The sequence below is a fragment of the Geotrypetes seraphini genome, chromosome 10, assembly GCF_902459505.1.
Source record: "Geotrypetes seraphini chromosome 10, aGeoSer1.1, whole genome shotgun sequence".
Taxonomy (NCBI): Eukaryota; Metazoa; Chordata; class Amphibia; order Gymnophiona; family Dermophiidae; genus Geotrypetes; species Geotrypetes seraphini.
The window spans coordinates 95,356,267-95,381,898 of record NC_047093.1 but is presented as its reverse complement, the minus strand read 5'-3'; the positions used below and the strand labels follow the sequence as shown (position 1 = coordinate 95,381,898).

The following is a 25,632-nucleotide window of genomic DNA, read 5'->3' as shown; positions in this document are numbered from 1 at the left end:
CGTGAGAACGGGCTACTGGGCTTGATGGACCATTGGTCTGACCCAGTAAGACTATTCTTATGTTATGTGCACAAATCCTAGAACCACCCTGATCTGTCCATGCCCATATCTCCTTTTCAGATCCAAATGGAATAATTTATGTACACATCTTTATTAGAATGATGCACACACAAATTCCAGTTATTGCCAATTAGTATCAATAATTGTTAGCCCCCAATTATCAGTGCTAATTGGCTCATTAAGTAATTGATTGTATACAATTTAGGCATGTGCCCTACATTTGCACATGCAATTGAGTACTATATATAAAATTAGGATAAGTATGATTAAGCCAAGAATCAGAGGAGAATGACTTCTCTTAATTCTTTCTCCATGAAAAAGAAAATATTATAAATAAGTAAAGGTGCTAATAGTTGTATTTACAGTCATTGTAAATCACGCTTTTAGTAAACAAAATGATCTCATTGCTGTTTTTCATACTGTATGCAATATGTGCACATAGGGCCCCTTTTACAAAGCCACGGTAGTGAGTCTCTTGCAGCAAATGCACTGAAGCCAATTCAATGCCTATGGTTTTCGGTGCTTATGTTGCAGGGGAATCGCTTCTGCGGCTTTGTAAAACAGGCACCTAATCTAATCTAATATTTTGCTTTATATACTGAGTCTTCATTCTAAGAAAGCTCAACCTGGTTTACAATAGTTAACTTAATAAAATAAAAACCATAAAAAATTTTTTTGAAAATAATTAATTTCCAAAATGTTTAGTGAATAAAGTAGTTTTCAAAAGCTTATGGAAAAAATAGAAGAGAACCAGAGCTTCTTATATGGAGCGGAAGATCGTTCCAAAGTTGAGAAAACTTAAAAATCAAAGATTGGCCAAAAATCTTAATTCCTCTAATCCCTTTTTGGAAGGGAGAGATAATTTATATTGTTGGGTGCCCCTTGCAAAAGAGAATCTGTAAAGATTCCAGGATAAATGAATTAGAGGAGTGAAGATACCATAAAGAATTTTAAAAATAACACAAGCACATTTAAATTGAACTCTAAAATATAAAATAAAGATCCTGCTATACGCAACGAGTGGTGGACACCTGGAATGCTCTCCCAGAGGAGGTTATTGCGGAATCCACCGTTCTAGGATTTAAAAGCAAACTAGATGCACATCTCCTTACGAGAGGCTTAGAGGGATATGGGTGACTAAAATTACGCCCGGTGTGGATCGCCGGACTTGATGGACCGAAGGTCTGATCCGGAGATGGCAGTTCTTATGTTCCGCCAACAACATTTTGGTGTCCTTGTACAATCAATCATTCTTTCCAGACTGGACTATTGTAATTCCATCTATCTAAGTCTAACCAAGAAAAATCTTCAAAGACTTCAGCGGATCCAGAACACTGTGGCTAGGTTGATCTTCGCATAAAGCAAATTTGATCGTGTTTCTCCGCTTCTGTCAAAACTTCACTGGCTTCCAGTGATTTCTAGGATTCACTTTAAATGTACCTGCCTAAATTTCAAGATCCTACATGGCATTCTTCCTCCCCTAATCTCACTATCCTGGAATTCTTCAAGACCTGACACTACCAGATCTGCCCACATACTCAAGCTATCTTTCTCCTTGTTAAAAGGTGTCATGTATGCAGGTAAATTCGGGAAATCCCTTTTCTTCAAATTCACTGAGCTTTGGAATAACCTCCCTGCCCCGAAAGCATCTGAAAACCTGGCTTTTCTCCAAAACGTAAAGCTATCTATTTAAAATGTAAAGCTAGCTATCCTCTTCATAACCTCTAATTTCTTATTATGTCCTTCCCTCATTTACTGAATTACCTGTAAACCGTGTCGAGCTCTATCTTTATAGAGATGATGCGGTATACAAACTTAAGGTTTAGTTCAGTTTAAAATAAACAGGAAGCCAATGACAACTCTGAAGCAACGATATTACGTGATTGAACTTACGTTTCCCAAAAATCAGTTTCACTGCAGTATTCTGGACCAGTTGTAATCAATGCAAAAAGTCCCTTTCAGAAACTGGCAATGGCACGGTGAGACGCCAAAGACTAATGACAGTCCCAGGCTCTGAAACAAGAGAGCCCAGCCACTTGGGCTGGACAGGATGCCACAGTGTGTGGAACAATGGTTAGAGCTACAGCCTAAGCACCCTGAGGTTGTGGGTTCAAATCCCATGCTTCTCCTTAATCCCCCTTTGCCCCAGGTATATTAGATAGAGTGTGAACCCAACAGGACAAATAGGGAAAAATGCTGGAGTACCTGAATGTACACCACTTAGGTTATAAGTGGAATATAAATACACAGCAAGTTCTTTATCTAGACCAGCCGGAAGAAAGGCGAGAACCACCAAAATCGGAGAGAAATACAGCTCCATCTGTTCCTGGTCACATCAAAGCCTAAAAAGTCTTCCATGTCTTAGCGTAGGCTAACACAGTACACTTCTCCCTCCGTATTCACTGTGATAGGGGATTAACAGAACTGCGAATACAGAAAAACCGTGAATAACTTTTTCATTTGTTATTAGCTGTTTTCTATTAAAAACCATCATGAATATGGTGAAACCGCGAATAACATGGTGGGAGACCTGGCTTGTTCCTGAAGGAGAGGCAAAACACGGTGAAGAAAGTGCTGGGAATCAGCAATTTTCTCTGTAAACATTTGGAATCAGCGATTTCTCTTTGCAAACTGATGTAATTGGGGGGAGGGAAGAGCCAGAAAACTAAAAACCGCAAATAATTGAAACCGCAAATACGGAGGGAGAAGTATAGTCAACTTCATAGACTTGAGAAGTGTGGCAAGAACTACAGTACCTATGAATAGCCTTTGTGCACTAAAGCTGCACACCCAATAGCCATGCTGTAAGAACAAAATGATCCAGGTCCTCCATGGTGACTGGACCCCGAGTAAGTAGGTCCAGAGCAGTGCGGAACCGAAGGCCATGACCCCTGAGAAGATGCAGCAGATTTTGTAGCATGGCCCACAAGGCCAGTCTGGAGCCACCAGAACAGCAGGGCCCAGACGAGTCGCTAGCTGCCGAATGACTCGGCCTAACATGGGTCAGGGAGAAAAGACATACAAAAGAATCCCCCGAGGCCACAGCTGCATGAGAGCGTCGAGATTTTCGATGCCGAGCTCAGATCTTCAACTAAAGAATCGAGGCGGCGTCTTGTGCAATGCTGTGGCCATGATGACAAAGCGGTACCAAAACTAGCATAGCACAATGGCACAGAACACCGCTGAGGATAGCTACTACTTGGCTCATTATCCACAGAATGTCTGCTGAGGAAGTCAGCTGTAACATTGTCGACTCCCGCCACATGTGCTAGAGTCAGGTCTGTAACACATCCTTGTGTGGAGTCCAGTGAGAAAGGCATGCTGGAGAGGACACATTTGCGCTCTCGCCCAAAGGAGCACATTCAACGTGGCTGCCATGGACTCTAGGACCTTTAGACCAGTGTTCTTCAACCTTTTTACACCTATGGACCGGCGGAAATAAAATTATTATTTTGTGGACTGGCAAACGACTAAGACTGAAATTTTTAAAAACCTGTTTCCGCCCCATCTTCACGAGCTTGGTCCCTGCAAACCATCTGATCCCATCCCACAAGCCTCAGTTATGATTTTATATTAAGCTAGTCTTTAAGCCCGTTACATTAACGGGTGCTAGAGCAGATGTCTGTCTGTCTGGGTTTTTTTCTTTGTCTCTCTCTCCTTGGACGCTGTCTGTCTGTCATTCATTCTGTCTGTGTCTCTACCTGGCCCCTTGCCTACCTGTATTTCTCTGTTGCACCATGCCTGCTTGTCTCTCTGTGGCCCCCTTCTGTCTCCCCCCCTCCCAGAGCAAAGCATGATTGTTTTCTGCCCCCCAGCACACCCCTCCCCCCCAGCAGCCCCCTTTCCCTCTCCCCCTTTTGTGCCATGCCTGCGTGCTCCATGGCCCTCTTCTGTTCCCCCCGATGATTGCTGTCTGCCCACAGCACACCCCTCCCCCCAAAGCAGCCCCCTTTCCCTCTCCCCCTGTTGTGCAATGCCTGCCTGCCTGCCCCATGGCCCCCTTCTGTTTCCACCCCCCCTCCCATTCTTACCTTCCCTCCATCCCTCCAACTGGAGCTGGTGTCAGTCTAGGACAGGGGCTGCATCGTTTACCTCTCGGCCCAGATCGTCGAGCAGGTTCTCCTGCTTAATGGCGGTGGGCGGGGCTGCAGGAAGACTGCGAGTGTGGCAGTAGCGGCAACCCTGGCTCCTTCTTCAGCACCATGTCAGGAAGGTGGAGAGCGGCCTGCGAGGTACACTACAGCGGCTGGCGAACCTCAGCAAGCCGCTTTGAAGAGGAGCGGCAGCGGGAGGGAGGAGTCGCTGGTGTGTTCTGCACACTCACGCGCCTCCAGCTAGCACAGGCGCCATGAGGACTGGCACAGAAGCGCACCTCACGCCACAAGGAATCACGATCTTTCAACAGCGCATGCGCGCTTAGCCTTTTATTATAGTTGATGTAATTTATTAAAGTATAAAAAGAAACAATATTCTGTACAAATGCCATTTTATAAATACAAATAATACAGAGCAAGGATCAACAAAACCCCTGTCTCCCCTCCCCTTCACATATATCCCCTCTACTATCAAGAAAACTGAATAAGCCAAATTATTACAGAATGCTACACAGAAATATCATGCTAACAGAATACCGCAGTCACACATGATAGGAACAGTATTAGGGGAGTGCAACTAGGGCAACTTCCCCCTGGTCAGAGAGAGCCCTAAGCCAGCTGGAAGCTAAAGAAGCACTGCCTGGGCTTTGCAATCCCCATTTATGTCTAACACCAGCTCTAGCAGGATACATATTTTAAATATATTCTAATCACAAAATAGAAATAAAATTATTTTTTCTACCTTCTGTTGTCTCTGGTTTTTGCTTTCATCTTCTTTTCACTTCTTTCCAGTGTCTGCCCTCTGTCTCTTCAATCTAGCATCTGCCCCTTCCATCGACTGTCTGACCTCTCCCCCTTCGATATGGTATCTGCCTTCTTTCTATGCCCCTCTCCCCTTTCCATCCAGCCTGTGCTCCCCTCTCCTTTTTACATGATTCATTCCAGCTTCACTACTCTCTTCATTTTTATCTCTCCTACACTAGATCTAGCATCTTTTTCCCTCTCTCCTTATTTCTCTGCTGGCGGTATAGAAGAATAAAGTTATTATTATTATTCCCAGCCTCAATCTCTCTCTACTTTCCCTCATCTGATCTCTTCATTCCACCCTGACTCCTTCCCCTCCTCTAATCTCCCTGCAGTTTCCTTCCTGGATAATCATGACCTGATGAGAGCTAGTCAACACGGTTTCAGGAAGGGGAAGTCATGTTTGACAAATTTGTTTCAATTTTTTGAGAAGGTGAACCAACATATTGATAGTGGAGAACCGGTGGATATCGTATACTTGGACTTCCAGAAAGCATTCGACAAGGTACCACACGCAAGGCTCATGAGGAAACTACAAAGACATGGTATAAAAGGGGATATACTAAGATGGATAGGCAAATGGCTGGAGAACAGATTGCAGAGGGTGAGCATAAATGGGAAGTTCTCGGACTGGGAGAAGGTGACGAGCGGTGTGCCCCAGGGATCGGTTCTTGGGCCCATCTTGTTCAATATCTACATAAATGACCTAGAAGAGGAAACAACAAGTAACATAATCAAGTTTTAGATGACACAAAACTATGTCGGGCAGTTGGGTCGCAAATAGACAGAGATGCACTTCAAAGAGATTTGAACCAACTGGAGAAATGGGCGGAAAAGTGGCAGATGAAATTTAATATAGAAAAATGCAAAGTGATGCACCTGGGCAGGCAAAACAAAGAACAAGAATATAAAATGTTAGGTGTAACATTGGGCAAGAGCGAACAAGAAAGGGACCTGGGGGTACTGATAGACAGGACCCTGAAGCCGTCGGCTCAATGCGCAGCGGCGGCAAAGAAAGCAAACAGGATGTTGGGTATGATAAAGAAGGGCATCACGAGTAGATCGGCGGATGTCATAATGCCGCTTTATAGAGCAATGGTCAGACCACACTTGGAATACTGTGTCCAACACTGGTCTCCCTACCTAAAGAAGGATATAACCCTACTAGAGAGGGTGCAGAGACGAGCCACAAAACTAATAGAAGGTATGAAGAATTTGAGTTACGAAGAACGCCTCGAAAAACTGGGATTGTTTACCCTTCAGAAGAGAAGGCTGCGAGGGGATATGATAGAGACTTTTAAAATACTAAAAGGTTTCGACAAAATGGAGCAAGAATCTTCGTTATTCACATTGTCAACAGTGACTCGAACAAGAGGTCATGGACTAAAACTTAGGGGAGGCAGACTCAGGACTAATATCTAGAAGTTCTGCTTCACACAGCGAGTGGTGGACGCCTGGAACGTTCTCCCAGAGGAGGTTGTGAAAGAGACCACCATTCTGGGATTCAAGGGCAAGTTGGATGCACATCTTCATGCAAATCACATTGAGGGACACGGGTGAACAAGGTGTCCATTAGAGAACACCTAGCTTGGCCTCCTCGTGTGCAGGTCGCCGGACTAGATGGACCTAGGGTCTGATCCAGTGAAGGCATTTCTTATGTTCTTATGTTTTCCTCCTCCCCTCCCAGCAGCACCTCTCCTCCCTCCCTCCAGGTCCAGTAGCAGCTCTCCTTTTATTTTCCCTTGTCCAGCAGCTTCCCACCCTCCAACAGTGGCTTCCTTCCCTTCCCTCCGCTCCCCTCCCGGCAGCTCTCAGTACTTGCCTGCAGCAGCGCAGTGATTCACTTAGGCAGCCTTGGATCCTTTGGGTCACGCAGTCTCTGAGGAAAGAGGAAGTTGCATCATCAGAGGTGGCCTCAGCAAAAGTCCCAAGGCTGCTGAAGTGCGCTGGCAAATACTGCAGTGCGCTGCTGAAGGATCCACTGCGCTGGCAAATACTGAAGCCTGCTGGGAGGGGAGAAAGCCACTGTCAGAGGCTCCTTATGATCTCGCCAGCCCTGCGCAGACCGGAAAGAAATTTAAACGCATCGATCTCGCCAACCCTGTGCGGACTGGCAGGAATTTTCTGAGGAATGACACCGGTCTGTGGACTGGAGGTTGAAGAATACTGCTGTAGACAGTCCTACGTCAATGGAGCTGGCTGCTTCAGGAAGACAGAAACTTTGAGAACACAGCTCCTGTCTGCTTGCTTCTGGAAGATAGACACGGCCCACTGTTGTGTTGAACATAACACCCAGATATTCCAGAGACTGCTTGGGCATGAAACTTCACTTTCTGGAGCTCACAATCCAACCGAGGGCCACCAGAACGTGGATCACTGGATCTGCTGTATATCGACCCTCAGCCAATGAGGGAGCCCTCAACAGGCAGTTATGCAAATAGGGTGTACTTGCATCCCATTGTCCATAAATAAGCTGCCCACGACCACCATCACTTTGGTGAAGATATGGGGAGCTGAGCCAGTCCAAAGGATAGAGCTGAGAACTGGTAATAATTTTTTATTAAAAAAAACATGAAACTACAAGCAAGTGTAGTGAGCTGGAAAGAATGGAATGTGCAAGTAAGTTTCCAGGAGATTCAGAGGAAAGAAACTCTCCCGGGCCCACTGTTGCAGTGACAGATTGCACAGACCACATGCAAAAGTGTGGAATCATGGGAGCCGCATTTACGTGCTGGAGATCAAGAACAGGCCTCCAATCGTCAAAGCCTTTCATTGGCATGATGAAGTACATGGAGTATCTGCCTGAGCCCAAGAGGGAGGGAAGCCCCGACTCAATAGCCAGAATTTCCAGCAAGTGTTGTACAGTGGATTGCACCTTGAGTGCTTTGGCTGGTCGACCTGCAGGAAAGTCCACAATCCAATCCATCAGAGGCCAGGCAAATTCCAACTTGTAGTCTGAGTGAATTATGTCCAAGACCCACCGGTCGGATGAAATGGGAGCCCAGGCCGGCAGGAAAACTGAAAGTGTACCCCCTATCAGTAGAGGAGCATTCCTTGGCTTGGCATAAATTTTATGTGGAATGGGAAGCAGATTACTGGGTTTGCCTATAGCCTTAATACCACTGATAGGAGTTCTGGAAAAATCTCTGAGACGTGGAAGTTGTATATGCCTGTAACCACTAAAATTAGAGTGTCTAGAACTTCCAGAGGTTCTGAGTCTGCTATCAGGCCAGAACATAGGGCGACGATCCACCACAAAATTCATGAGGTCATCCAGGCCCTTGCCCAACAATAACTGCCCCTAAAATAGAAGACTAGCCAAGGAAGCCTTGACAGTGGAATCACCAGCCCATTGTCTGATCTAGAGCATCCTGCGAGCAGAAATGGAGTACACTGGCACCTGAGCTAGAACTTACATATAAGTGTCAGCAACATAAGCATCACCAGCCAAAAGAAGTTGAGGAGGAGACTCCACCACCTCAGTCTCCAGGTGCGAGCAGTAAAGGATGCCTTTGACAGTGTTCCACACAGACGTTTAATAAATAAACTGAGTTCTTTTGGGATTGGTCCCAAAGTGACGGGCTGGGTCAGGAACTGGTTGAGTGGAAGGCGACAGAGGGTAGTGGTCAATGGAGATCGTTCTGAGGAAAGGGATGTTACTAGTGGTGTGCTTCAAGGTTGTGTTCATGTTCTTTTTTTAACATTTTTATAAAAGATATTGCTTGAAGGCCTGTTGGCTAAGATTTGCCTCTTTGCGGAAGATACTAAAATCTGCAATAGAGCACACACCCCAGATGGTATGAATAACATCAAGAAAGACCTAGTGAAGCCTGAAGAATGGTCTGAAATTTGGCAGATAAAGTTTAATGCTAAGAAAGGCAAGGTCATGCATTTTGACTGCAAAAACTCAAGGGAATGGTACAGTTTAGGGGGTAAAGAACTTATTTGCATGACAGAAGAGCGGGATTTGGGTGTAGTTGTATATGATGATCTTAAGATGGCCACACAGGTTAAAAAGGTGATGGCGAAAAGGATGCTAGGGTGCATCGGAAGAGGTATGGCCAGTAGGAAAAAGGAGAAATTAGGTTCTTACCTGCTAATTTTCTTTCTTTTAGGCTCTCCAGACTGGTATAGGCTTCAGTGATAGGTAACATCTCATCATGACCAGCAGGTGGAGACTGAGACAAAACTTTGGAATAGTACATAATAGCTTACTCTCCCTAATTACCTCAGTCTGCCGAACAGCCAAGCAGAACTATGCAAAAACCAACTATAAAAAGAAAAAAAACAAAACCAAGACTCCGAACAGGAGTAATAACTAATATAAAGGAATGCTGTTAGAAAATGTAAAGGAGCAAAATGTCCCCACAGCTCGCCAGCTACACCAGCCGAGCCACAGCCACTGTTCTTTGATCTCCCTGGCCCTGGAAAAATACTAGAACCTGCAGAAAAAGCAAAAACTGCACGCGCAAACCCCCGCAAGAACTACACGACAACAGACAGGGTGGGGTCCTATACCAGTCTGGAGAATCTAAAAGAAAGAAAATTAGCAGGTCATAACCTAATTTCTCCTTTTTAAGCAACTCTCCAGACTGGTATATGCTTCAATGACGGGATGTACCAAAGCAGTACCCATCATGGGTGTGACCCCCTGAAGGGCCGACACCAGAACACATTCACCGAACACCACATCCTGACGTGTCTGAACAACCACACAATAGTGTCTGACAAAGGAATGCAATGAAGACCAAACTGCAGCCTTATAAATATCTACTGGAGGCACCAACGAAGACTCAGCCCAAGAAGCTGCTTAACCCCAAGAGGAATGAGCTTTGAGAAATTCTGGAACAGGCTTTTTCTTAAGAAGATACGCGAATACAATAGTCTCCTTGATCCAGCGCGCAATGGTAGCCTTGGAAGCACCATCCCCCTTACGATGACCCGCTAAAAGGACAGAGACAATCTGATTTTCTGATCTGGGTCCTCTGGACATAAGAATGAAGAACCCGAGAAACATCCAATTTGTGCAACTGATTCTTCTCTGCAGATTCGACCCAACAGCCCAACACCGGGAGGACCACTGACTGGCATGAAAAGGAGAACATAAGAACATAAGAATTGCCACTGCTGAGTCAAACCAATGGTCCATCGTGCCCAGAAGTCTGCTCACGCAGCGGCCCTTAGGTCAAAGACCAGTGCCCTAACTGACACTAGCCTTACCTGTGTACGTAGCATGAACTTGTCTAACTATGTCTAACTTTGTCTTGAATCCCTGGAGGGTGTTTTCCCCTATAACAGCCTCCAGAAGAGCGTTCCAGTTTTCTACCACTCTCTGGGTGAAGAAGAACTTCCTTGTACAGAATCTATCCCCTTTTAACTTTAGAGAGTGCCCTCTCGTTCTCTCTACCTTGGAGAGGGTGAATAATCTGTCTTTATCTACTAAGTCTATTCCCTTCATTATCTTGAATGTTTCGATCATGTCCCCTCTCAGAGAAGAGGCCCAGTTTCTCTAATCTCTCACTGTACGGCAACTCTTCCAGCCTCTTAACCATTTTAGTCGCTCTTTTTTGGATCCTTTCAAGTCCCTACCGTGTCCTTCTTCATGTACGGCGACCAGTGCTGGACCCAGTATTCCAGGTGAGGGCGTACCAGTTTGCTTAGTTATCTTGCCCACACTGATTATGGATACATCCCAGCTTCCAGTCACAGAAGGATTTCTTCTATCACCTTACTAATTTGTACTGCATCAATTTGGACAGAAGAATATAAAAGATCTCCCTTGGTTCAGTGTGCCATTCCCCCCCCCCCCCATTTTCCCACATGGCTTTCTAATAATCTAAATAGCCAGCAATGTTAATGTAGCCAGTGACCAGATACACCGCCTCCTAGGTCCCTCTGCATACCCTGCTAGATGTATCTGACTATATGAGCAACTGCATTTCCACTTGGACTTTTACGTATTACAGAGCATGCAGGCCCAATTGCCCGTGGATTCTACCATTGCACCTTCTCAGACAACTTGGATTTCTGTTACCTCTCTATATTTCATGTTAATCTCTTTGCCAAACATTCTGGCAGCCTCAGCAACTCTTGTTGACTAAGCGAATATGGCATTATGAATCTTTTCAAAATGTATTTATTGATCATGCTTTCCATGCACTGTATCCTTTTTGAGGATAAGAATCCTCTGTGCTTATCCCATGCATTCTTAAACTGTTTTACTGTTTTAAATACTATTTTGTTTCCACTTTTTCTCCAATCTCCCTGATCCTTCTCAGTAAACAGAGCTTATATTCATGTTTTTCCAGACAGAGGGGTGGAGCCATGTGAATGAAACTGAATACTACTGTCCAGCATCTGACCAATGGAGTACTCTGAAGATCTCCCCATTTGAATGCTGCCAGTTCAGCATCGTTGCCCAGCAGTCCAAACTGTATATTACAGGAGGGGGGTCACTCAGAAGCATGAATAAGGAGAATGGAGTATTCACATATGATCATGCCTCAAACATGTGGAAAAAGGCAGGTTCACTGCCTAAGCCTTTGGTAGATCATGCTACATGTACTCTTAAACTGTCCCATCAGTTGCAAATGACACTGCCGAACAAAAGTGCAGTACGCTTATCTGCTCCTATCATGAAGAAATCCACTCTTAATTTGTTCATAACAGAAATGTAGAAGTGAAGATCTTTATAGGGCAATTCAAGAAAATATCATACTCTAGCAAATAGTAATAATCATTTTCCTAAAATTGTAATACATTCAACAATAAGTACTGTATTTGTCAGAAATCAAAACTGCAGGTATGTGTCAGCATTATGCAAGAAGCATACTTTACAGGGTCTACATTAAAATTTATATTAGTTACCAAATGTCACTATGGAAAAATGCTAGTTCAAGGTTCAAAGAATTTCCATTCAATTCTTGCCTAATTTATTGGTTGCAATGATCAGGATGTGCTTCTAATCTTACAATAGTTAACTACTGATATCAGTTACAGAAAAAGACGTCACAGCTTCTATTCTTTGTTCTCTCTAAATGAGATTAAAGTCAGAGAAATGCAAGGTACTAGGATTTCTTGCTGTTCAGAGAACATGTGAAGTTTAAAAATGTAATCTATTTTAAAGAATTTGAGTAGATTAGCAGATTTCATTAGAGATGTTTTAAAAATAATTTTTAAATTTTCATATTACAAAAAGAAAGCAGTGTATGGGATAACAAGTTTATATGATATGGAAATATTCAAAAATACAGCATCCAGCAAAAGAATGATTACCATCCAAAAGGGTGGTTAATGTATAATGTATAACAAACAATAAACAATTGAATTTATAAACTAAGGGCTCCTTTTACAAAGGCGCGCTAGGGCCTTATTGCGCAGAATAGCGCACGCTAAATTTCCGCATGCGCTAGCCGCTACCATCTCCTTTTGAGCAGGCGGTAGATTTTCAGTTAGCATGCGCTATAGCGTGTGCTAATCCGGTGTGTGTGCTAAAACCGCTAGCGCACCTTTGTAAAAGGAGCCCTAAATAATCATGAGCAGTTAGAGTATATTTTAACAATAAATTGTTATAGAAATGAGAGAGACATTACTAGATAATCATCTAAAATTTTCCATTTACTTTTACATGAATAAGATAAAGATAAATACTTATGAACAATACGAGGGAAGAAAAAAGTTTTCAAAAAAATTTTTGATTTATTTTTCAATATAGTCCCGATTTAGCTCCATGCACTTCATTCACTTTTCCTGCAATGGCTTTGACCCCTTTGAAAATAATTATTCTGTTTGACCTTCATACCAAGACGTCACAGCTTCCTTGATATTTTCATCACTTGAAAACCACTGTCCATGGAAAGATTTATTCAAAACCCAGAACAGGAAATAAAATGAGGGAGTCAGATTAGGACTGTAGGGTGGATGGTTTAGCTGCTGAAACCCACATTCTTGGATGGCAGCCTGTGATTGTTGTGAAATGTGCACCAGCGTATTGTCATGAAGCGTATTGTCATGAGTTTTCCTCGTCTTTTCTTCGTGATTGACTCCCGTAAAGTGATCATTGTGTTGGCATAACTCTCCCGAGTTATGATTGTCTTGTGTGGCATGAACTCCAGAAGCAAAAAGTCCTTCATTATCCCAGAAGACAGTTTCCATGACTTTGCCTACAGATTTTTCTGTCTTGAACTTTTTGGGGGTGGGGGATGACTTTGTGTTTCCATTGCATTGACTCCATTTTGGACTCAGGATCTCTGTGACAGACCGAAGTCTCATCTCCAGTCTCCGAACGATGAAAAAAATTCACTTGTTCTTCACATAGCAACATCTCAAATTTCTGTGACAGCACTGGAGCCTTGTGGCCTTCTGACATGGTGTCAGCATTCTTGGAACCTATCTTGCACTAACCTTGGACATGTCCAGCTTTTCATGAATTATTTTCCAAATTGTACCTGCCAAGATGCCCATTTCTTCAGCTATTCGAGAAACCTTAATTCGTCTGTCTGACCAAATTAAATCCTTGACTTTCTTGCACAATTCTGTGGAAGTTGCTTCCATAGGCCATCCAGTGTGAGGGTCATCTTCAATGGACTCTCTACCCCACTTAAACTGCTTGTTCCAAAATTTTATTTTGAACATGGCATATATCGAAATCAAATTGATTACATCTGTGTAAGAAAGAGATGGAAATCTGCAGTTTTGACTGCAAGGACTAAACCAGGAGCTGATTGTGGAAGTGGCCATGAGCTTTTGACATGCAAGATCAAAGTAAAGCTTCACAAGAAGATGATCATTAGATACCTCCCAAAATATGACATTGAAAACATTCAGTTAGACTATTGGATAAAACTAAACAACAGATTTGCCTTGCTTGATACAAGAGATAGAGAGCCCGAAGAGTTATGGAATGACATCAAAACTGTAATTAGTGATGAAGCTAAAAAAAAACACTCCAGATGAAAAAGAAAGTCAAGAAATCACCTTGGATCTCAGAAGAAACCAGAAAAGTAGCAGAGGAAAGAAGACAAGCAAAACTATCCGGTGATAGAGTAAAAGTATCACAAATGAACCAAGTGTTTCAACGGTCAAGTTCAAAAGAGCGATATCTCAAGGATATTTGTCAGAAAATTGAATCAGGACATGTAAATGGAAAAACCAAATTAGCATATCAGGAGATTAAGAGATTGCGGCAGAAATTCCAACCTTAATAGGGGATGCTTAAAAATGTCAGTGGAATTATATTAAATGATCCAGACAGCATTAAAAAAGATGGAAAGAATATACAGAAAATGTATACAAACAAAGCAATGAGGATAACATTGGGGAAATTGAACTGGAAACCAAATATTTTAAAAGAAGAAGTCATAGCAGCAATTAAATCTTTATCGAAAAACAAGTCACCTGGTATCGACAGTATTCCAATTGAATCAATAAAAGGCTCAGAAGTAGTTATCATGGCCCTACTTGACTGTGTCAATAGATTTGGATGGAAAAAACATGGCCAACTGATTGGAGAAGATCACTGTTCATACCTAAACCAAAGAAAGGTGACGCCAAGGACTGAAACAACTATAGAACGATTGCATTAATTCCCCAGCCAGCAAAATATTGCTAAAAATAATACATCGAAGGCTCCAATCATATGTTGAGCAAGAACTATCTGAAGTTCAGGCAGGTTTCAGAAAAGGTTGAGAAACAAGAGACATTATTGCCAATGTTAGATGGATATTGGAGAAGAACAAAGAATACCAAAACTCCCTATACCTTTGCTTCATCGACTACAGCAAAGCTTTTGACTGTGTAGATCACAATAATGAGAACTCTAGTGCAGTGCTTCTCAACCTTTTCAAGCCTAACAAATACCAACTGAGTACCCTTGGCCAAACTCCGCTCTAAACCCGCCCAAACTCTGCCCATGACTCCACCCCCATAATAGTAATACTAATCATAATGCAGTTTCTTCCATCCATTTTTCATATACACACAAATATCCACCAAATATCTTCCCTCCTTCCCCCTCTCTCATGAATAAAGATCAAAAATCAATCAGAAAAGTCTAACAAAAACAAAACAAAAAACACACTTTGAAAGAATACCTCACCATGAAGCATTATAGAATCTTTCATTAAATAAATATCATGTCTGTGATCTCTACTGTGTACAGCAGTATATCTTAAACTGTGTGTTTCCATGGCACACTAGTGTGCCTCCTGAGATTCTAAGTGTGCCGCGGCATACTGAGGAGGAGGAAGAGAGGCACCTGCCAGCTGACTTTCCTACGTGGTACAGTGCCAATGCTGCCTGATTCGCCAAAGGCTTGCATGTTTTCCCCTTCTCTCTAGCGTCCTCCGGCTTTCTCACTGGCCTCCCGGTCTCATCTTTAAAGTTAATTACAGCAGCCTGCAGAGGATGGCCGGTAGGTAAAATGATTTTATTTTCAATATAGAGATTGAAATGTATCAGTTTTAAGAATTTATATCTGCTGTGTATATTGTGTGTATATGGAAAATGAATGGAAAAAATTGAATTACAATTAGTAAAGGGGATAGGATCTGGGGCAGAGCTTGGGTGGGCCTAGGGAAGTCTGTGGTTGGGATACTCAGTTGATATTTGTTAGACTTAGGGAGTACTTAGCTTGAAGTAGTTGAGAAACACTGCTGTAGGCGATCAGATGGAACCAGTGTCTCTCATCTCTGGCCCTCTTCCCTGCTGGCACCCCCTACAGGCATCTCAGGGCCCATCTGGAGGGCCTTTGCACTTGTGCGGATGTCAATGTGATGATGTCATGCATATGCATGATGTCATCATGGCGACATCCACGCACTTCTGGGTGCCTCAAGCCATGGCTACAACCTTTAGTGTGCCCCGGCTCAAGAAAGTTAGAGACACTGATTTAGAGTCTCAAAGAGATACCCAGAAAGGACCCAGTAAGAGCCATTAGCACAGGAGCTAAGGGCAATTAGCTGACCTGAGGATCCATACCTGAGAAAGAATAAAAGGGAGAAGCAATAAATGTGTTTTGTTGGGTTTTATTTTTACTTGAGAACTATTAACTGTCTGGTCTTGCTTACTGTGAATCAAACAACCAGGAAATTCTTGGGGAAAATAAAACCCTCACCAACGAACACAAATGGAATAAGAATTTTGGCAGAAAAAATTGTAACAGTTTGGTACACTGAGTAAATTCAATCACATACAGAAACAAGAGTAGCTAATCCTCTACATAACATAGTCAAAGAAATACAGTATTAACAGCTTACTGATGGCCACAGCAAAAACCGCTTACAGAAACCAGAACAAAATTTTCTGTCACTAGTCACTGTTGTGAGAAATAGACAAGCCAGATACCTGTGTGTGCTTAATAAGGAAATGACACTCCACCAGTAAAATATCGCAATTACTCCTAAAACATTGACCAATACTTCTTGTAACCAATCTCAAGAGTCAATGCAACCAACTATTTTATGTATAATTTCTTAGGGCTTCAGACATGCCACTTGGTCATCCGTTTTTTGTTCGGTGCCAACAAATGTCTTAATGGCTATGGCTTCTTCATTTGCCCCCTCTATATGTATTTTAACATCTTTGTAGTCTTTCTTAAATTAGTAAAACTGTTATAAAGTGCTTAGTGCTTTCATAAATAATTTGATATTTTTGAACTTATCTTAAAAGATGTAGTTTCTCTCTTTTCTGAAACGAATCGGGTAAGGGACCTGTCACACTCGACATGTTTCGCCGTCAGGCTGCTTCAAGAATCAGTCCCCTATACAAGCAAGAAAAGGCAATATTACTTCTGCCTCCTTGTTTCTTCAAAAGTATTTAAGGGAACCATACGATACTTTTAATATCATACGCTTACCCTTTATCCATTCAAACAACCATCCCGATCTGTGTATTTTCTATTTAGATAAGATGGCCGCGGCATCTTTTTTGCTTCTATAAGTACCTCCCATCTCTCTGACGTCACCTCATTGTATCAGCGAATCAGAATCACACACTATAATAACGTACCCCATTCTATTTCTTGATTTAAACCCCCTGGTTGCACCGTATCCAACTTGTAAATTCATTTTTGTTCCATCCGATTTAATTTTTGTTGATAATCACCACCCTCCCACCCTTCTCTTATATGTGCTATAACCCGCCACCTAATGTCCGCAATCTCATGTCCCTGGGTTTCCCAATGCTGAGCCAAAGGGGCCTCCATTACTTTATTAACAATTCTGGATTTGTGTTCATTCAATCTGATGTTCATCGAACGACTTGTTCTGCCTTTATACATTAAATCACACGGGTATATAATAACATATACTACATTATGTGTCTTACATGTAGTAGCAGTCCTAGCTGTAATATTCATATCCCTATTTGGAGGCTGCCATTCTATTCCTTCTATCGTGCTATTGCACCACTGACAGTTTTTGCACTTCTGATGAACCGGTGTACCTGGTACTTCCCTTGACTCTGTATAATACCGGTACCGTGCAAGGCATTCACCTATATTACTGCCTCGATGATATGTTATTATAGGGAAATCTTCAAAGATGTTAGGAACTGCTTGTAGAACATGCCAATATTTTTTCATACTGTTAACCACAATATTAGATCCCATGTGATAGGGCAGAACACAAACCATTCTAGAATTGCTCTCATACGGATCTTTATCTTCTTGAGTGGTGGGTGAGGGAGTTAACAATAATTCCCGGTTGGCAAATTTTGCTCTCAAGAAAGCTTTTCTAATAGCTCTGTTCGGGTACCCCCGTGCTCGAATTCTTGATTCCAATTGCTTTGACTGATGTATAAAGTCCTTTTCTTCAGAGCATACCCGACATAACCTCAAAAATTGCCCAACCGGTAAATTATATTTCAGTTTATAAGGGTGATGGCTGTGAAACTTCAATAGCGTGTTCCTAGAGACAGGTTTTCGATACAGTGTGGTTACAAATCTTCCATGTTCAAACATTATTGTAAGATCCAAAAAATCTACTCTTCCAATGTTACATTCTACCGTAAATTGTATATATTGGTTCAACCTATTCAATTCTTGTATAAAAGCTTTTAATGTTTCTTCAGAATCTCTCCAAATCATGAATACGTCGTCCAAAAAACCTTATAAACTGAAATATAATTTACCGGTTGGGCAATTTTTGAGGTTATGTCGGGTATGCTCTGAAGAAAAGGACTTTATACATCAGTCAAAGCAATTGGAATCAAGAATTCGAGCACGGGGGTACCCGAACAGAGCTATTAGAAAAGCTTTCTTGAGAGCAAAATTTGCCAACCGGGAATTATTGTTAACTCCCTCACCCACCACTCAAGAAGAAAAAGATCCGTATGAGAGCAATTCTAGAATGGTTTGTGTTCTGCCCTATCACATGGGATCTAATCTTGTGGTTAACAGTATGAAAAAATATTGGCATGTTCTACAAGCAGTTCCTAACATCTTTGAAGATTTCCCTATAATAACATATCATCGAGGCAGTAATATAGGTGAATGCCTTGCACGGTACCGGTATTATACAGAGTCAAGGGAAGTACCAGGTACACCGGTTCATCAGAAGTGCGAAAACTGTCAGTGGTGCAATAGCACGATAGAAGGAATAGAATGGCAGCCTCCAAATAGGGATATGAATATTACAGCTAGGACTGCTACTACATGTAAGACACATAATGTAGTATATGTTATTATATGCCCGTGTGATTTAATGTATATAGGCAGAACAAGTCGTTCGATGAACATCAGATTGAACGAACACAAATCCAGAATTGTTAATAAAGTAATGGAGGCCCCTTTGGCACAGCATTGGGAAACCCAGGGACATGAGATTGCGGACATTAGGTGGCGGGTTATAGCACATATAAGAGAAGGGTGGGAGGGTGGTGATTATCAACAAAAATTAAATTGGATGGAACAAAAATGAATTTACAAGTTGGATACAGTGCAACCAGGGGGTTTAAATCAAGAAATAGAATGGGGTACGTTATTATAGTGTGTGATTCTGATTCGCTGATACAATGAGGTGACGTCAGAGAGAGGGGAGGTACTTATAGAAGCAAAAAAGACGCCGCGGCCATCTTATCTAAATAGAAAATACACAGATCGGGATGGTTGTTTGAATGGATAAAGGGTAAGCGTATGATATTAAAAGTATCGTATGGTTCCCTTAAATACTTTTGAAGAAACAAGGAGGCAGAAGTAATATTGCCTTTTCTTGCTTGTATAGGGGACTGATTCTTGAAGCAGCATGACGGCGAAACATGTCGAATGTGACAGGTCCCTTACCCGATTCGTTTCAGAAAAGAGAGAAACTACATCTTTTAAGATAAGTTCAAAAATATCAAATTATTTATGAAAGCACTAAGCACTTTATAACAGTTTTACTAATTTAAGAAAGACTATAAAGATGTTAAAATACATATAGAGGGGGCAAATGAAGAAGCCATAGCCATTAAGACATTTGTTGGCACCGAACAAAAAACGGATGACCGAGTGGCATGTCTGAAGCCCTAAGAAATTATACATAAAATAGTTGTTTGCATTGACTCTTGAGATTGGTTATAATAAGGAAATGAAGCACAAATAACAGCAGAGCACTGAAATAACTGAAAGAAATCAGAATAGACTCACCAAATGCAAGGGAGATGTCAGTGGTCCCAGGGGTGGGGGGAGAGTTAGGGAACTCAGCTGTTTCTGAGATATACTTCAGAAAACAAGCCAAATAAGGCACCCCCAACTTAACTAAGACTCAGCATAAAACTGGTTCAGGAACACACAATCCTAAAAGGGTAGTTAACGCTCAACTGAAACCAATTAGACATCAAGCAGAGCTGTAAGCCCAACATCCATCTGCCTGGGAAACAGAGAAATATTGAACATTCTTTGCTGCATAATAGCCTTAAGGGACAAGTCATGAGAACTATTTTTTTTTCTCTGTCTCCATCTGCTGGTATATAGAGGGACACATCCCATCTTTTCTGGTCTAATAGGATGCAATAGAAATCCAGTTTACTGATTTGTAATTCTACAAATTTGTAATTCTACAAATCTGAGCTGTTTTTTTTTTTTTTATATACAATGGAATTTTAAAAAGACAAGATTTAGCACAACCTGGCACTTCTCAACAACTTACCAACAAGATCTCGCAAACCGCTAATGTAGTCAGAATGCTGTATAATTCGAGAACATGCCATCTAGAAAAAGTCATGCATAGCAATGTCATAGTCAATAATTAATAGTGTACATATAATTTTCATGTTCTGGATCTACTGTAAGAGTATCATGTCTATTTATACTATAAAAACAATGCTAATTTATGGACTTAGGGCTCCTTTTATCAAACTGCAGTAGAACTTTTTAACGCAGCCAGCAAGGTAAATGATCCGACGCTCATTCAATTCCTATGAGCGTCGGAGCATTTACCTCGCCAGCCCATGATAAAGAGCTCTACCACAGTTTGATAAAAAGGAGCCCTAACATTCTAAAGAGCTGAATTGCATAATTGAAATTTACTTTGCTTTATGATAATTTTCCTAATAGCTCTAGAGTATATTTCTAAGGATGCCTAGCTATCAAATACTATACCCCCTCCTTTACAAAGCTGCACTTGCATTTTTAGCGCCAGCCGTGGCAGTAATAGCTCGGATGCTCATAGGAATTCTATGAGCGTATGAGCTGTTATCGCAGCGGCTGGTGCTAAAAATTCTAGCATGGCTATGTAAAGGAGAGGGATAGTTAGGAAGCTAGATTCTACGGAGTGAAAATTTTAACCTTAGCCATCTAGTTAACCACTCAAAACGTGGGTACCCTTGGGGTGTTCTGAGGAGAATGAATACTTAGCTAAGTTGTATTCTTTGTCAGTTCTAGCTGGTTAAGTTCAGCTATCTAAGCCTGACTTCTCAAATGGTAGTTCTAGATTCTTAGTGGAGCACATGAATTGGTGTGGGAGGTAATAGTGCATGGCTGTTTGATAACAATGACCATAACATGATTAGATTTGATATAATCCCTGGAATAAGTTAATGCATCATTTTAACTTCAAAAAAGAAGACAACATGAGAAGAATGGTAAAAAAAAGAAACTTAGAGGAGTAGTTACAAAGGTCAAAAATTTATATCAGGGGCGGATATTATTCAAAAATCCTGGATGCCAAGACTAGATATATTCCATGCATTAAAAAAGGAGGAAGGAAGACCAAACGACAACCAGCATGGTTAACGAGTGTTTTTGTCCCCTAAATGTATCTTCTCCTTCTTTAAAGATTGAAGTTCATCCCCCTCACCTTCTGTACCAGTTATTTATTAGTACGTATATATTTTGTATTTAATGGTAAAAACTGTTCTGTTTTGTCCCCTATTTTTAATATGTTCTACGCATTGAAATATTTGACATTGCGTGTACAACAAAACTTAATAAAACTTGAAACTTAATAAAACATATGATCATAAGAATTGCTGCTGCTGGGTCAGACCAGTGGTACATCGTGCCCAGCAGTCCGCTCACGTGGCGGCCCTTTGGTCAAAGACCAGTGTCCTAACTGAGACTAGCTTTACCTGCGTATGTTCTGGTTCAGCAGGAACTTGTCTAACTTTATCTTGAATCCCTGGAGGGTGTTTTCACCCTGAATCCAGAAGAGTGTTCCAGTTTTCCACCACTCTCTGGGTGAAGAACTTCCTTATATTTGTACGGAATCAATCCCCTTTTAACTTTAGAGTGCTCTCTCATTCTCTCTACCTTGGAGAGGGTGAACAACCTGTCTCTATCTACTAAGTCTTGAATGTTTCGATCATGTCCCCTCTCAGTCTCCTCTTTTCAAGGGAGAAGAGGCCCAGTTTCTCTAATCTCTCACTGTACGGCAACTCCTCCAGCCCCTTAACCATTTTAGTCACTCTTCTCTGGACCCTTTAGAGTAGTAGTATTGTGTCCTTCATTCACAGCAACCAGTGCTGGATGCAGTATTCCAAGTGAGGGCGTACCATGGCCTGGTACAGCGGCATGATAACCTTCTCCGATCTGTTCATGATCCCCTTCTTAATCATTCCCAGCATTCTGTTCACCCTTTTTGCTGCCAGCACACATTGCGTGGACAGCTTCATTGACTTGTCGACCAGTACTCCCAAGTCTCTTTCCTGGGGGGTCTCTCCAAGTACTGCACCAGACATCCTGTATTTCTGTATAAGATTTTTATTACCGACATGCATCACCTTACACTTATCCACATTAAACCTCATTTGCCATGTCGCAGCCCATTTCTCGAGCATGTTATATCACATTGCAGGTCTTCGCAATCCTCCTGCGTCTTCACTACTCTGAATAACTTCATATCAGCTGCAAATTTAATCATCTCACTCGTCGTACCAATTTCCAGGCCTTTTATAAATATGTTGAAGAGCACGAGTCCAAGCACCGAACCCTGTGGCACTCCGCTCATGACGCTTTTCCAGTCTGAGAATTGTCTATTTACCCCCACTCTCTGTTTCCTATCCGCCAACCAGTTTTTAATCCACATGAGTATTTCACACTCGATTCCATGGCTCGCAATTTTTTGAAGTAGTCGTTCATGCGGGACCTTGTCTAACGTCTTCTAAAAATCCAGATATACAATGTCGACCGGCTCGCTCTTGTCTCTCTGCCTGTTTACTCCCTTGAAGAAGTACAGCAAGTTCGTCAAGCAAGATCTCTCCTTGCTGAAGCCATGCTGGCTGATCTTCATCGCCACGTTCCAGTCTTCCGGAATCCTTCCCAATTTGATCGACAGATTAGCTATTAGTTGAAGCAGTTCAGCTAGAGTCCCTTTCAGTTCCTTGATTACCCTCGGATGGATGCCATCCGGTCCCAGGGATTTATCATTTTTGAGCCTATCAATCTGCCTGCATACCTTCTCTAGACTGACCATCAACCCTGTCAGTTTCCCGTCCTTATTTCCTGCGTATAGCCTGTCGGCTTCCGGTATGTTGTGCATAGCCTCTTAGGTAAATACAGACGCAAAAAATGTGTTCAGTTTGTTGGCGATGGCTTTGTCCTCCTTTAGCACTCCCTTTATCCCATGGTCATCCAATGCTCCATTGCTTCCTATGCGGGTCGTTTCCCCTTAATATATCAAAAGAATGGCTTGAAGTTTTTCACCTCCTTGGCTATTTTTTCCTCATAGTCTCTTTTGGCCGTTCTTACCACCTTATGGCACCTGCTTTGATATTGTTTGTACTTTTTCCAGTTTTCGTCCGTTTTTGACCTTTTCTATTCCTTAAACAAAGTCTTCTTGTCTCTGATCGCTTCCTTCACCACTACAGTGAGCCATGCCGGTTCCTTGTTCTTTTTCCTCTTGGATCCCTTGGTGATACGTGGTATATATAGATTTTGTGCCTCGGTGACCGTGTCTTTAGAAAGGGACTATTCTTGCTCTAGCATTTTTACAGTGCTTATCCTATTCTTAATCTTCTTCCCCACCATGAGTCTCATCCCTTTGTAATTCCCTTTTCAGAAGTTCAGAGCTGTGGCCGACATTCTGTATTAATGTTTTGCCCCTGTGTCCAGGTCGAAGTGGATCTTATTGTGATCACTGCTTCCCAGTGTCCCTTCTACTTCTACACCTTGCACTGGTCCTCGTAGTCCATTTAGAATTAAGTCCAGAATTGCATTTCCTCTTGTATTTTCCTTGACAAGTTCCAGGAAGCAATCGCCTACAGCAGGGGTAGACAATTCTGGTCCTCGAGAGCCGGAGCTAGGTCAGGTTTTCAGGATATCCACAATAAATTAGCATGAGATAGATTTGCATCTCAAGGAGGCAGTGCATGCAAATCCATCTCATACATATTCATTGTGGATATCCTGAAAACCTGACCTGGCTCCAGCTCTCAAGGAACGGAATTGCCTACCCCTGGCCAACAGCATCCAGAAACTTGGTCTCCCCACCACAGCTGGAGGTGCCTAGGTTCCATCCCCAGATAATTGAAGTCACCCATGATAACTGCGTTGTCTCCCTTGCAGTTGCGTTTAATCTCATCCATCATCAATTTCTTTGGACTGCCCTGGGGGTTGGTAGTAGATGCCGATCTTCATTTCCGTTCCCTTTGTTCCCGGAATTTTGGCCCATAGACCTTATTTTTCGTTTCCGGCATGTTCTCTCCGGTAGACTCAATTCCTTCTTTGATGTATAGGGCAATACCCCACCTTTTTGACTTACTCTGTCTCTGCGGTATAACTTGTATCCCGGTAGCACAGTGTCCCAAGCATTTTCCTCGTTCCACCATGTTTCTGTGACGCTGATGATGTGAAGGTTATCTTTTTGTGCCCTAACTTCTAATTCCCCCATCTTGTTTCTTAGGCTTCTTGCATTTGTGTACATACACTTGAGTTTGCGGCCTGTTACTTTCTTGCAAATTCTTCCCTCTTGTGTCCTTTTTGATCCATCATGATTTCTATCTTGCCTATGATCCAGTGAGTCTTCCCTGCTGTCTTCCTGCACAGTATTCTCTGGGTATACCGGTTCCCGAACCATCGACTCTTGGTCGACTGTCGGCTTTCCCCTTCTTCCTAGTTTAAAAAGTAGAAGAATAACTGTAAACAGCACCAGGATTGATAAGTCAAATGCAAGGAAGCAAACATACAAACTAAAAACTCTTAGATATATTAAAAGCAAGAAGCCAGGAAGAGAACTGGTTAGACTCCTAGATGATTGAGGGATAAAAGGGATTCTCAGGGAAGTCAAAGCCATAGCGGAGAGATAAAATGAATTCTTTGCCTCGGTCTTCACCGAGGAAGATGTGGGGGAGTTACCAATGACAGAAATGGTATTCAATTATGATGAATCAGAGAAACTCAAGCAAATCTCTGTAACACTAGAAGATGTAATGGGTCATAAGAACGTAAGTATTGCCTCTGCTGGGTCAGACCAGAGGTCCATCGTGCCCAGCAGCCCGCTCCCGCAGCGGCCCTCGAGGTCCTTAACCTGTAAGTTCCCACCACCTGAATTGTTTATGCCCTAATCCTGAAGTACCCTGTATAGTACCCCTCTGTCTATACCCTGTAATCCCTTTCTCCTTCAAGAAGTCATCCAAGTTCTTTTTGAAACCCATTATTGTACTCTGTCCTATCACCTCTCCTGGAAGCGCATTCAAGGTGTCCACCACCCTCTGAGTGAAGAAGTACTTCCTAGCATTCGTCTTGAATCTGTCTCCTTTCAGTTTTTCTGAATGCCCTCTTGTTTTTGATGTCCCCACTAGCCTGAAGAATCTGTCCCTCTCCACCTTCTCTATACCTTTTATGATTTTATAGATCTCCACTTTTCCAGGGTTAATTTAACAAATTGAACAGTAGCAAATCGCCTGGACCAGATGGTATACATCCCAGAGTGCTGATAGAATTGAAAAATGAACTTGCGGAGCTATTGTTAGTAATTTGTAATTTTTCTCTAAAATCCAGCATAGTACCGGAAGACTGGAGGGTGGCCAACGTGATGCCAATTTTTAAAAAGGGTTCCAACATGATCCAGGAGATTATAGACCAGTGAGTCTGACATCAGTACCAGGCAAAATGGTAGAGACTATTATAAAGAACAAAATGACAGAACATTTACATAAGCATGGTTTAATGAGAGAAAGCCAACATGGATTTAGTCAAGGGATATCTTGCCTCACCAAATCTAGAGCATTTCTTTTAAGGGGTGAATGGACATGTGGATAA

At 42.2% G+C, this 25,632-nt stretch overlaps 2 protein-coding genes across 2 annotated transcripts in view; one reads left to right on the top strand and one right to left on the bottom strand.

Annotated features, from left to right (window-relative positions):
- Window positions 1-12,322, top strand: part of LOC117367838 (kelch-like protein 9) — a 91,840-nt gene extending 79,518 nt beyond the window's left edge. Inside the window, exon 4 of the mRNA XM_033960854.1 lies at window positions 11,267-12,322. Coding sequence (XP_033816745.1) covers window positions 11,267-11,635 — 369 coding nt within the window. The 3' untranslated portion in view covers window positions 11,636-12,322. The remainder of the gene's footprint in view (window positions 1-11,266) is intronic.
- The window catches only part of DPP7 (dipeptidyl peptidase 7), a 349,192-nt gene that overhangs the window by 170,286 nt on the left and 153,274 nt on the right, over window positions 1-25,632 (bottom strand). The window contains exon 10 of the mRNA XM_033962277.1: window positions 20,084-20,144. Within this exon, the coding sequence (XP_033818168.1) occupies window positions 20,084-20,144 (61 nt within the window). The remainder of the gene's footprint in view (window positions 1-20,083; window positions 20,145-25,632) is intronic.